The following is a 14,583-nucleotide window of genomic DNA, read 5'->3' as shown; positions in this document are numbered from 1 at the left end:
GTAAAAAACGAACATGAATAGAATCTTTTGTAAAATTGTTTGACGATAAAAAGGTGAACCATCTGCTCAACATCTGGCCACCACAAAAGGTGTCTCGATTTAAACTGATGTAAGACATGGAATATTAAAAAATAATTACACATCATGAAACAAAACAAAAATTAAACGAAACATTTCGACGAGGAAACTTAAAGTAGGTTTAAAAAAGCCTGTGCCGAGGTAAAGCACCGCACACCCTAAACGCGCTATTTTCGTATTCGGATCGAGCATAATGGCCAACAACTTCGTTGTCGTTTTTACCTGCTTTCCATCCTAGAGTTGCGTGTCACAATAAAACAAAACTCGTCGACAGCTGGCTGGGGGTCGGCCGGTATCGATGGCAAGGTCGGAACGAAAATTTAACGTAAATCCTCCTATAGCACACAGGTATATATCGGGCCGAAAACCATAAATCTCTTTGTTTTCGGCATGGGGTCTCCAATCCGGTCTGGTGCCGCTGCAGCTGAGCGATTGCTTTTTTACGAGCACCGGTCTAAGTTTTTTTTCCCTTCCAAACGGTTAATAGTCGCCCGAGGAAGGCCTCGGTGACTAATTGTTTGTGTATTTTCTTATGCATATTTGTCGTCGATCTAGTTTATTTATTACTATTGATCACCATAAGCTCAGACTGGTGCGAATTCGTCATATACAATTCCTATCGTTTTTTCTGCCAATCTAACGATCTGATCGTTTATCTTGAAAATTCATCTACAAACATTACCAAATTGAATTTTTCTCACCTAAAGCTTACCGGTGGGATTCGATTGGGAAATCGCGTTGCGACCAAACCCGACTTGGCACAAATGGTCGTGTGTCACGGCCTCGATGAATTTACACGTCGAAGTGTAAACGCAACCGAAACGCGCTCGTAAAAACTTGGACGAGACGCGTCGCTTGTGTCACTCGCACTGCAGCAGCGTCGCCACTTTGTTTCCAAGCTCGGTTGCCGCGTGGTGTTACCTTATTTTTATTACAATATTAAAATATTTCAATTAGCGTACTCGAAACAGTTAGGCAGCCTTCCACACAACTGGCTTGCTGCTAAGAGCCTTTACATAAACACTCACGGCTGGTTGGCTCCCTTGACACTGTGAGCCATTAGTACGACTGCTTGATAGAGCGAGAGGACAGGAGGCAAAAACTTGTCCTACAAACAGAAGCCATGGAGGCACAAAAAGCACGCACCACCAGAACCCTTGACGTGTAAATATGACAGCTGTTGTATGTTTGGTTCGTAGTAGGAAGAGAAAAAAACCCTCTAGGGTTGCTTTAGTCCCAACACATGGCCTTAGACCCTCGCAGCGCAGATTTCGCATCCATCCGTCAGATGTGCTCGATGATCGGGGCTTGGTCCTCTGCGGCAGTTGGTGCAGCAATCCGGACCATAAATCGGTCACTGAACTCGGTGCAGTACAACGAGCAGTAACAGATTAACCAATTGAATCCCGGAGACTGGCACGCACAAATTAAAGCAATTGATCGGATCGCTTTTCACCCTCCTGCAGTGTGGAACGCGGCAGCGGACAGTTGTCGGTTCAAAAAAACGTGTCGTTGGTTCTTGGGATGGGTTGCTAACATTTCGGATCCTTCTCGGAAAGTTGCAGCCGGTATCTTCGTGTGAATTCTAGCGAACTTTCAATTTGTTTACCTAGAAGCTAGTATTCAGTAGGAGTCTGCTTGGAACGAAGTGAATTATTCACCAAAAAGTTTGAGCTTGAAACGTCCAAAACGAGAGAAAATCAGACAGATATCCAAAAAAATAATCCAAGCGAGCTGCCATCTGTTAGTCATCGTTGCAAAAAATGCTACCATTCTCGGCGAATCGGTGAAGTGCCAGTTTAATCCTTCTGAGAATTTCATGAATCAGAATTAGGGGAAACAGAAACACAAGAAACAAACAAATATCGACATTCATAAGCTGGTGCTTTTTGCATGTCTCAAGGCTTTGTTCGATGAATGGGAGGAACAGTTTGGAGCATTTTTAGGACTATTGTTCGAGTGATCGAGCCACTCGATGAAGGAATTCATAAGGATCGCTATATAGGAAATATAACTTGTATATGGAAAACACGAAAAATAGAAAAAAAAAATCATCATTTATCTGTCAAATGAGTTAAAGATTTCATTTATGAACATTCTTTTCTATATGAGCAGTCAAAAAAATTCCTGAAAATCGTCTAAGGCGGATACTGTACCGGCCGCATGTTGCCGTTCAACGTTGGAACAACGAAGAATACTCATTGGACTATTCTGTATAGGGATACCAGGTATATTTTTCAAATATCTTCAAATTTCATAAAAAATATCTTCATTTGTCTTCAACGGCCAGGATTCTGTTATTATTTTTGAGCCTGAGTTCTACCAGAAATCAGTCAGACATCCGAAAAAAATGTCTTTAAAGCGAAAACATATCTTCACAGCATTTCAAATGTCTTCAAAATGAAGACAAATCTTCAAATCTGGCATCTCTGATTCTTTAGGAGGTTGTGTATGAAAACCTATCAAAATAATAGCTACTTTAAATTATAGTTACTATATTCATAGTTAGGCGGACACAAAAGCCGGAAAACTAGCAACTCGTATTTCAGGAAAAAAAAACACTGGCATCCTATTGAGATCTTGTTGACTGGTCTCACGAACACTAGTGCAGTTTCTTGATTGAAAACAATTTATTTTGCTTTTGCCGTCTTTCTTTATTATTTTTCACCACGTTTTTATGTAGTGTTCGTGTCATGTGACGTGTACGTACGTCATACTTGTGCGGATATCTAGTGTGGTCGCAATAATTCACTTTCATATTTTTTTATTTGTTACTTTACGCACAAAAAGCGAAAAAACTTGGACTACGTATCTTCAAGTTCAGCTGCATCGGAAAAGCCAAAAACAGCATATGGCTTAATGACCCAATTATTGAAAGAGAAAGAGAGTCTCTCAGAGTTACTCTTAGGACCTATTGAAAAATGTAATTTATTTTTTATGGTTTGAAATTGACGATTTTTTTAACAAAGTTATTCGTTTATTCGGATATTTCAACAACAACAAGAGAGAGAGAGAGAGAGAGAGAGAGAGAGAGAGAGAGAGAGAGAGAAAGTGAGGGAGAAAGAGGGAGATAATATCAATAATAATTTAAAATATTCAGGCTCTTCCGAAAACCCGACTGCTTGGATCGTATCAAATATTTTAATTGGCACATAAGAAACCCACATGCATGACCCGATAATTTAGTAATCCGCTAACTGTTTGGAATCAAAAATAAATTGAGAGTAATTGCATTGAATAAAATTTTGCAAATTTGTAGTTTTATACGATCAGTCGCATCGTCATGATTCTAAATAACCAACATTTCCGTTCAGTCCATTAAGCCGACAATCTTTTCGCAGGCAGGTGCTAAAATTCTTTGACGCGAGGCGTTTTTTCTGCTACCACACCTTAGAAACTCCTCTCAAGAAGAATTTGCGATCCCTTGGAGGGGGCAATCATTTACCTTTAAACGACTAGCTTACTCACGGCCGGTGATCACCGGTTGCGAAATAATCAAAGAGTGCGTCAAATCGACCGGAAATAAGCAGGATGGTTAACATTCCAGAGATGACGGTTGGGTGAACAGTTTGAAGTTGGACATTTCGGTGATTTACTACGATAACCTTAACACATATACGTACAGTGCTTCGTAGTTTGATAAACAATTAGATTCAAGTTTGTAACTCAAATGAGGAAAGAGTGTACTCAGAACACGTTAATTCGAAAAACGATTCCTATATCATAGAGACTAGGGAGAGAGACTAACAGCGCGAAGCCAAAAATACCTTTTGAGCAGACAAAGTAAATAAACATTAATCTTGCCCGAGTTGGAGGAGATAAGTATTGTACATCCATCATAAAAGAAACTTAGATTTTCGTCAAAATTTAGTCAAATCGTGATTAAAAGGTGCATTCTAGAATATATTTAGTAAACACAAGCTTTAGAATTATTTCATCTTTTTGATACGAAATACACATCATTTGCAAAACAAATCCAATGATCACCATACAGTTTGTTTTCAAAATATAATATGAGTTATTTAAAATGTTGCCTGTACCCAGTGAGCAAATTTTCTGGCAGAGACCGCTCTGCTAAATTTCTGTAAGTCTTGGTTTAGCAGCCCTGTCAGATTTCTGCGCGTATCCTGTTAGGTTAGTTGAGCTAGGGCGAACTCTGTTTCGCTCGCGTTTTCTGGCAAATTTTGACAGGAACCGAACTAAAACCTGGCATAACTCGGACATAAACTGTGCAAAGATCCTGGCAATTCCTACCTGGTAGAATTTAGCACGAATCGAGCAAAACACCTGATAAAGATGTGGCAGGAAACGTGCAGAGATCTCGGCCGTACATTTCTGGCTGGATTCTGGATAAAAGTGAGCAGCATCGGTTGGTTTAACCGCTTCTGTCAGAAACGGTTGCATTTGAGCGAATTCGTTGCCAGAATTCTCGCACAAATCGCGCAAAATGCTCGCAGAAACTCTGCCAGCATCAATTTCGCTTTGCTCAACTTTTGCTAACTTTCTGCTCGCCACGCTGACCGGGTAGGAGCGATTTCCAAAATGCTAGTGTTGAAATCATCCTAAAGGGAGTGTTGCCGTTTTGACTAATTTTCATTATTCTCGCGTCTCTCTCCCTATTCTCTCTGCCTATAATGATATTGAACTGTAATTACGACCCAAGGTACCCTGGTAAAGGCTCATATTAAATTCATGTGTAAAAATCAACTTTTTCGAATAAAACGAGCAACTAAAATATTTTAAGCACACGTTTATAGATAGGTATCCAGGTAAGAGATGAGTATGCTAAATGCGTCTTAACGGTTACCTGATAAGCATTCAAGTCGTTTTAAATGCTATTTAAAAGCCGCTTTCGGCAAAATATGCGGCTAGATTACTGCTGTACCATGAAAATGCTTTTCTACTGGTGTTGTGCATTCAGAATGCTGCTTACTGGCAAGAAGTTTTTTGAATGCTGATTAACAACAGTTATGCATAACGAATGCTAATATACTGCAAGAAGCTTCTGAAATGCAAATTATATGCTACTTTACTGCATACACTATTGCTTGTTGATTACCTAGGAAGTGAAACTATCGATACTATGCATCGGGTCAAAAACACGAATAACTTGCTTTGATCAAAGCAATTACGCTCTTCGCAGTGCTAAAAGAAGGTCGATTATTATCTTCCAATATCCTGTTTTTGATTTTTCCCGATGCGGTAGACGTTAATGATACGCAATCCAATTTTTTTTCCATTTTCTTGTGTGAAAAATAACACATAAAAATTATTTTAGAAAATTTAATTATCATGACCACACCTTCCATTGAACTACCTTGATCCCTATCTGTTTGCTGGGATATCTGTCGAAAATGCTAACCCATGTGGCTAAATTCGCTGTCACGGAAGACCGATAGTGTCAAAGGAGGACGTGTTTACATTTATTTAGAAAATCAATTAAAAATCATTATGAAGTTTTAAAGGTTACACACATATTTATTATTATATTTAGAAAAAATGAGCTCTGTCGGTTTATGGAATAAAAGAAGAATTAATTCTTCATTTAATGACCCTATTCTCCTAACCTATTTACAATACCAAGGTTGCCTAGGACAGTTTAAATAGTTGAAACAGTTTTGTGAATACAATTTCAAGACAATGAAATAACCTCAAATTTATTTTTTTTCGCTGTTTCTGGAAGTACTGCTACAACGAAATGAAATCAAATTATTTGCAATGCAAAAAACTGTTTGTCACTTAATTGTAATACAAATATCTATTCGTTCAGGTTCAAATGGAAGGTAATAGTCTCAGTTATTGGATTTACTAGTTTTTGTGAACAAAACATGCCTAAACCAATGATCAGAGCTATTTAAAAATGTTGTTGTTCATAAACAACATGGTTCATTGGGTTAAACAGCAAAATTAGGAAAGTATATGAAAAATGTTCCTTGAAAAACTATTTGAATACTGCTGTTGAAAATGTAGTTGCGTTTATTCATTACACACAAAGAGAATAGGGAAAGAGACGAATAGTGTGAAGCCAAAAATACCTTATTGAGCAGACCAATCGTGTAATGTAAATAAACATTACTCATGCCTGAGTTGGAGGAGATAAGTATTGTAAATCTATCAAAAAAGAAATTTGAATTTTCGTCAGAATTTAGTGCAATCGTGATTGTAAGGTGCATTCTAGAGTCTATGTATGAGTAAAAACAAGCTTTAGAATTATTTCATCTCTTTGTTTCAAAATGCACATCGTTTGATAAACAAATCCAACGATCGACAAAAGGTTTGTTTTCAAAATATAATAGGTCAGTCTACTTTCTACTTCTTCCCAAGTCAGACGTACAATCGAACCAAGTGAACAACAACTAGCAACCTCTCGATCTAGTGTGCATTGTCTCGAGAACAAAGGAAACTTTTAACTTATTCTTGCCATCATGAGTAAAGTTGACGAAAAATCTCTGCTCCGACCCAACACAGCGGTCGTTGACTTTAAATTCTGTTCAATAAGATTGAGTTTTCGTGAAGTGGAATACCTGCTGAAGGTGAAGATGCAGCTAAAGCTCAAGGAGGTTATGTATCTACAGTATCATCATCTTCGCAATGTAGTGCTCATATCATTCAACACGTTAGCACAAGCCGAACGTTTCGTTTTGCAGAACAACTTGAAGCACGTGGCTGAAAGTGATAAAGTTGGAATTAAGATTCCCGTGTATATAGAAAAAGACTATGTAGATGTAAAATTACATGACCTATCACCACGTACCCCTCCTGATCTAATCGCAAAATACATGTCGCAATACGGAGAAGTAGAATCCGTTACACGTGATACGTGGAGAAATTTCTTCCCGGGTACATCTAACGGTGTTCTTGTGGTGAGGATGCGGATCGAAAGACCTATCCCCTCCCACTTGACTATAAAACTTAAAACCCACGAAGCTACTATTCATCAAACTACGTTATGCACCCATGAGGGGCAAACTCCTACGTGCAAGTATTGTAATCAGACAGCACACCACGGACAACCTTGCGCGGAAGATACAGAGGAGAATGTATCGCTACCGATTGCCAACGAATCCATGGAAAACCAACCCAAAAAGGAATTTTCAATACCAATACCTGAACCACAAACGGTTGCCAAATTTGTGGCAGCTGTTCAGTCCATATTGACAACTGCCAAAGCAGTATCCAGCACCCCTGAAACAACTGTAAGTAACATCGGTGATGAAGATAATAAGAATGACGACGGATTTACATTGGTCACCCGTAAGTGCAAGAAGCAGGAAAGAACATCTGGTCGCAAGCACCAAGGCACTTTTAACGATGATGACCTTGATACAGAGGACAGGAGAGAACTAAACGGTCCCCATGACGCAGTAGGCGAGCCGCGAAAGAAGGTCTCCGCTCGCAATAAAAAGTTGCGCGCACGAGATCCAACGGACAAACAATAATATTTGTTTTTATTTTTATTTTTTACATATTGTAAACACATAAAAGATCCACGGCTCCGTTAAGCTACTGCTATGAGCCGTGTCAAATAAACGAAATAAAAAAAAAATATATATATATAATAGGAGTCATTTAAAGTGCTGCCTTTGGAAACGGTTGCCAAATTCTAGTGTTGAAATCATCGTAAAGGGAGTGTTGCCGTTTTGACTGATTTTCACTCTGCATCTCTTTCACTATTCTCTTTGATTACACAGTTGTATTGCAAGCGCCTGCACAGTGTATTCGTACGATAAAATAACTCAATAAAGTTTAGTCGGAAATGAGTCGGAAGTCTGGCTGGTTCTAGTTAGTGTCTGGCTCCAGTGACACAACCGATTCTAATTAGAATTGGTTGTGTCTCTGGGAGCTGGGATACTAACTAGCACGGCTTACAGAAACGAGGCTTGCTACTCCGCGAATTGACTGTTTTTGGTGACGTCAGAGAATTCGTTGAAATAAACAAACGGATTTTTCGAAAGTTGATAACAATATTTAAGCTCTTACGGTGTGTGTTAATGTGTAGTGGATTCTTGCCGTAAATTACGCCATAATTAGACACAGTCGATGATCAGTACAGCTATGTGATTATTAGCGAAAATTGGGAATTTGACTGGAGCCATAGGTAACATTTTTAACCGTAATTTCCTGTTCCCAGCAAAGGTTTTAGACATCGGCATAGCTTCCTTGTGATCTACCAGGTGCCGATCATCCGTTAGCACCAAAGCATATATGAATTTCATCGAATTGTTTTCACCGACGACTTCTATGACGCCCGTCCGTCAAATGTTTACACTCTAACGAGCTAGCCTAGTATATGTAAGCCGTGCTAACTAGAGCCCGTCATAATTCTAAATCTTTTTCTGAATGCGCTCACTGGAAATCAGATACCTAGTTCAATAATTTTTCATACAACTTTTGTACATGGTGCAAATCATGGTTATCAAATTGGTCGAAAGATTTGGAATCTAAACACATTCTCGGCGCCCGCTAACAAACTTCACCAGAGTTTCTTGCACTTCAAGCCTGTTTTTGGTCTTTGTTGATATAATTGACATCGTGAAATGAACGTTTATACCTTACTTTTATGAACACAACATATAAAATAATAGTTATTTTGTGAAATTGAATTAATAAGGCAGCATCCCTGTTTCGTGCATTTTGCCACTTTGCTCGCGATTAACTGTCAAAGAAGCTAACCCCTGTGGCCGAAATGATGGTCGAATAATGTCGATAGTGGGGCTGGTGGATAGAGAAAAAAATTTAACCGTCGAATTGATCTAAATCTCAAATGTCATTTTAAACCAGTAAGGGTGAGCTACAATGGGAGTGTTGTTTCGGAAAAAAATCGAAAAGGCCCGTCCGAAGTGTCAAACAATGACTTGTTTACATTTTTGTGAAAAATCAACGAGCAATCGTTGTGACGTTTGGAGAGTTGGAGAAAGAATGTCAATTTAAATTGATTTTCGTTGTAAGACTGTTAAACTTTCTTGTTGTATTGTTACATAACATTCTTTGTAAATCATTGTGAAATTACTGTAAAAAATGTTACAGTGTAACTGAAGATTTTGTTACTGTACATTTCCATGCGGGTTAACCAATCAAGCTGACCCCTGTAGGGATTTGAAAAGGAAGATAAACAAATCGCTATTTTTGCAGGCAAGCAAACAATTTCTGGGTGTACATAGTTGTAAAGATACGTTCTATGTGTGCGTATGATCAATGCCATAGCTTCTAGAAAACCAATAATAATAATAAAACATAAAAGGGTCTTCAATCAATAACTCATTTTTGTTGCAGTTTATTATTGTGAGTTAATACTCTTCAATTTTAAAATTGAAATCATTAAAAAAAATTTCATTGTAGGGAAAAGAGGGCAAATGAACATGTGCGAGCAGAAACGCACATTGCAAACCATTTGACAGTTTGTAAACCGAATTTAATCTTCATTTTTTCAGTGAAAATCAAAAGCGTGAAGCTTAATTTCAAAACAATATGAGTGTGTTCATTAAGGGTACCCGTTATTAATGTGTATGAAATATCTCTGGACAGTGAGCCGGTATCACACTCCTAAATGATGATTATCGGTAATATTTTAATTTAACAGCTTTATGTTTGATAATTTACAAGTTTTGTCGGGTAAATTTTCAAAAGGCCGCAAGAGCAAATTATAACCAAATTAATTATATGTAAGGTATTTGCATGTCATTAAAAAAATCCAGCAACATTCAAACAAAAGGATGTTTTACTTCAAAGTACAATGGGTGAAGCTTACAAGAAGTTTAATCACAATTAACCTGTTTGAGAAGTACATGTCGATTATGGTACGTGGAACTATTCCTAAATCAAAAACAAGATTTTATCTATCAGGTCACACTACTGTAATTGATCAACAATGCCACCTAACAGCTCATTTGCTGTGGGTCAATTTCCATAATATTTTCGGTAAAAATTATGATAAGTAAAACACCGCATTATGATAAATCTTGCTCTTTGTGCCCACAACTCAACGCCCACGTGACAACGTTCGGTCCGAACCGGGCGTCTCACCACGAGTTACTCATCACAATTAACACCGATCAAATCCATCCAAGTCATCCACCTACTGCCGCCAGTTAACCTGCAAACCCCCATCACCGCCGTCCTTCGGGGAGCACATTCAACCCGTCAAAAACATTCAAAGTTCAAACCAAACTCGCAAAACGCAGACGAAGAACACAAACAGAACCTTGTATATCGGAGAACACTCCATATTATCGCCCGCCATGCGCTTGGATTCGTTCATCGACCATGTGCTCCATCATCATCCCCATCGGCAACGGTGGCGATGACGAAGACGGCCTGCTGCCTTGATGTTGATCGTTAAGATTTTTTTTTCGCATTTTTTTTTTGTTCCGTCCAGCCTCCACTGGGCTACTTCGACTGGCAGCAAGTGGAGGATGAGTACGAGGTACGATCACTCACGGAAGAGTTACCACCATACGAAACAAAGGATCATCTGCGCTCGGCTATATAATGAAACAAAAAATGGTCCATTCGAATCCAAGGTTCGAGCCAGATCTCGAAGACGGTGTGGACGACCTCCAAAATTCAAAACCGTCTGCGAGAGGAAAACGATCCGGGGATGCTTGCTTGACTTACGTAAAGATAAAAGTTTTACGTAAGAAGACGATTTCCAAGGAGTAACGAATATTATCCTTCTTCCGAAAAAAAAAAGTCGATACTGGCAAGTTTTCAGTCGTCTCCAAAATGGCTTCTTCTTGCGAGAATAAAGGAGAAGAAACGGAAAGATAAATCATCCATCGCAGCATCCCGCTTGCGCCCGGCTGTTCCCACCAACACTGCCGGTCGTTTTCGTGCCGAATCCGGCCATCCCGAAGGATGTGGGTTAGCGGGGGAGGTGTCTCTAAAAGCAATTGTCATGTTATCATCTGATGCTGCCAGAGTGTTGGAGAAGAGAAAGAGCATTCAATTGAGGGAAACACGAGGGTTTCAATTGGCTCTGGCTGTATGCGTGGATGGTAGCGTTGATGTCGGCTACTGCCTGCTGCTTAGCCGAGGGTACAGGGAGGTTATATGAAGCAATATCCATGCAAAAGATCTCGGTTCACAGTTTGTGCTGTATTCGTACGATTGTTCTGCATAGAGTTTTCTTGTTTGTATTGTCAGCAGGATATGCACCGTACGCACGCAGGGATAAACCCAGAAAACGGAGCCATTTTGAGACGTACAGGATCAGGTAGACGGTATTTGGTTTTACAATAAGCCCAAAAAAATATATGTATCTTTCAGCAAGCCAATTACCTTTTACGTGCTAATTCCATTTAGATGACTTTTAGCTGTGTGGAGTATCCAATACTAGTTCAGGAGGTTGGTGGTACAGTTGATTGCTTTTCACGTTATCCGAGCCTTTTGTTTCTCTCTACGATATCACACTTTACGGTATTGGTTCTTTTCTTCCGATACTAGCGAAATAAATTACTTACAAAGGAACCGATAGCTTACAACAGAAATACTAAATCGAAAATTTGTACTATTCACTGGCTTTTGTGTACTGCTGAGATTTCAACTCTCGAGGAAGGGTTAAAACTGAACAACAAACTTGGATGTTGCAAATAAAAGATGCGCTGTATAGAAACGACTTCACAAGCTCATAACCGCCGCACCGATCGAACCCTTCCTTTGTGACTGTTAATCCTTTTCATGCTCTCCGGTACAAACCGCGAGTATTCTTCACAAAGTCGTGAACCACATTGCCCCGATAATCTTGCACTTTTGCACGACCTTACGGGTTATCTTCGCACACTCCCGTGTTCCGAATTAGCTGTATTTTTTGTCACAAAGTTTCTCTATTCAAAACTTTCCTTTGCACTACTCAGAATACTTTCGACGGCATTTGATTTATTGAATCGGCGCCTGAGGGGAAAAGTCGTGTTCCTCCACGTTCCGGAACGAAAACTGCTGAACACATTAAAATTTACGACGATTGCCTACTGTCGCTTCCTTGGCGTCGTCCTTTTTTCCCTACTTTTTCCTTCGAACAGGATTTCCTCTGAGTACTTTTTTTCGGTTACACACTACGCACAGTGTATTCTGGTACTACACACCCTTCAGCGTACTACAAACTGCCGGTTAACCAGCATAAGGGACATCGAACAGGACAAGAGACCGACTGCGACCGACAAAAGGCTAATCCGGCCGTAGTTTGTGCATTCGCGAACGACACGAGGTATTGTTTGCTACTGCTGTTCCTCCACGACACTGACGGACGATTCACACTGACTGACTGACTGACTGACGGGGAAGCAGGAAAAGCTCACCACAATCAACCAACCAACAACTACTAAACGAATGAACGACAGGCTCCTCTCACTCTTTCTCGCTCTCTCTTGCTATTTGAGCACAGGCAGGCAAACCAGGCAGGCAGGCAGACCAGGCGCAAGTAAAAACATGAACAAACCCTTCGATAGCTGCGACGCGACTAAACTTGGCCCGCAGTTTCGAGTGTGCTCCTAGCCCCAGAGCAAACGGCAAGCAATCTGTAGTAGCTGGCTACCAACACACTCACGCGCACGAACACAACCGCGCGTGGCAAGTTGATAGAATAGGAAGGTAGCAAGCAGTGGGACATTAAAGCGGAACAATATCAGAAACGGGTTTGCAGGTAATGGTATGGTTTTGTAATATGAAAATGACTTTTCATTTTACCGTGACCATTAGAAATCAATTGTCTTGGTCGGCCCGCAAAATCTAACCGGAGGTGGAAAATCTGAGAGTGGAAATACGCGTTGTTCTCTTAGTTGAAGTGCGTGCGTTCTCACGGTTGATTTGTCCACGAGTTATTTGTGGATGGTAGTCGACGAGGAAAAACGTGGAAAATTAGCGATTCAACTAGCAGGGCGATGTGGGGTAAAGATTACGCGATAAATTAAAGCAAATTTCATATTATTTATTTGTTTTGCCGCGTACTATCTATTTGCCATGATTTGGTCAAAACGGTTAATTCAGAAAATTAGGTGATAGTAATTTTTTTGGTTCAGAAAAATTTGTCAATAAATATGGAGGCATAAAGTTTTTAGTTTTGCTAATGTGATTGCCACTACAAAATTTTAAACAAGACTTTTGTAGCTATTTTATATACAATAATGAAAATTGTAGATAATGTCGTTGAGTAGTAATTATCGTTTTATTGCCGTTCCAAAACTCATAAGACTATTGCTGATGACATTTTGAAACGGGGTCTCTATATTCAAAGCAACCATGCATATTAATATATTATTATATTATTGAACACTTTAATAACATTGGCCAAATGTCTTCTTAAACGTTGCCAAAGATGTTTGCTTATTTTATTTAATTAAACAAATTAATTTAAAATTTTAATGTGGAATCCTCCCTGGGGTCATGAAAAACTTCTTAGTAGGATTTCACGTATTGATTGAAGGGTAATAGAGATATATGCTCAAGTAAATGCTAAAACTTAATATGAGTGGCAAAAGGTCCTATAACCCCAACTTCTTGTATTCGGAAAAAGGTCGCAAAGGTTCCGTTCGATTTCTGAGATTTTTTCACATCAGATAAACTGCAGAAAATTTACGATTTGCATCACGAAGCAGACAAAATTTAAAAAATAGAGAATTTCGGGAACAAATCACCCAATACCCAGAAAGTGGTTTGCCGTATTTTTCGAAAGACAGAAATATCTTCATTTAAATACTAAGGTTATTTCCTTTAAAAAGACGTATGAATTGTAATTGTCTAAATACTACTTCAAAAGTTATTGCATTTAATATATTTTTCCTCCTTTTTTTGTCCCATAGTACTAATTTCAAAAACTTCAAGCAAAGTGGGTCTAAAATTGTTCAAATGATGTATAATTTGGCATCTGAGCTTACTTTAATATTTCTGACAATATGAAAGAGAGTGACTTTGGGAATTCAAAAATGAGTGATTTTTTTTTGCAATACCCTAATATGCACTATGCTTAATCAGAACTCCTTTTCTTACGGGACAACACGCAAGGCTAGGGTTTTGCGCAGAAACACAAATAGTGTTTTCGTTTTTTAAGACCTTGTGGCAATTCCACGCTAGCTTAATTCTGTTACTAAGTTAGTGTCAGATTCTGATGAGACGAAGTCGGCACACAAATTCTGTAACTAAATTAGGTATATGTTTTGTGTCATTCACGCGCAAATATGGTTTTAAAAGTTTTTCTCTTTAGTGAAGAAAAATAGTTTTACCTAAATTTTTCTCCACTAAGGATAAATATAACATAGTGTATTTATTTGTATTTATTATTTCAACGGACTTCTACAGTCTTTTTGAAAGCTTCATTCTAATTAAAATTATGACAAAGGTAACAACATTTACAACATACAACATACACAATGCACAAGACATCAAACATCACAGCGCTAAAATCTTGATCTCCTTTATAAAATAAATGAGGTTAAGTCATTCAATAAGTCAGGATAGGAGTATCCTTCCCAGGCACACACAAAATTACAGTTTGAAAGTCGAACTGAAAAAGAA

The 14,583-nt window shown here is 38.9% G+C and overlaps 1 protein-coding gene across 4 annotated transcripts in view; it reads right to left on the bottom strand.

Moving 5' to 3' along the window:
• LOC131681919 (protein gustavus) overlaps positions 1 to 14,583 on the bottom strand; it is a 645,798-nt gene that overhangs the window by 68,683 nt on the left and 562,532 nt on the right. The window contains exon 1 of one of the 4 annotated variants that reach the window (XM_058963017.1): positions 11,356 to 12,550. The exons of the other annotated variants lie outside the window; for them this stretch is intronic. Coding sequence (XP_058819000.1) covers positions 11,356 to 11,375 — 20 coding nt within the window. The 5' untranslated portion in view covers positions 11,376 to 12,550. Of the gene's footprint in view, positions 1 to 11,355; positions 12,551 to 14,583 lie in introns of those variants that run through there. 4 annotated transcript variants of the gene reach the window in all.

Source organism: Topomyia yanbarensis, chromosome 2, assembly GCF_030247195.1.
Source record: "Topomyia yanbarensis strain Yona2022 chromosome 2, ASM3024719v1, whole genome shotgun sequence".
Taxonomy (NCBI): Eukaryota; Metazoa; Arthropoda; class Insecta; order Diptera; family Culicidae; genus Topomyia; species Topomyia yanbarensis.
Note: the sequence above shows the minus strand (reverse complement) of the source record. Positions and strands in the feature narration are given on the sequence as shown.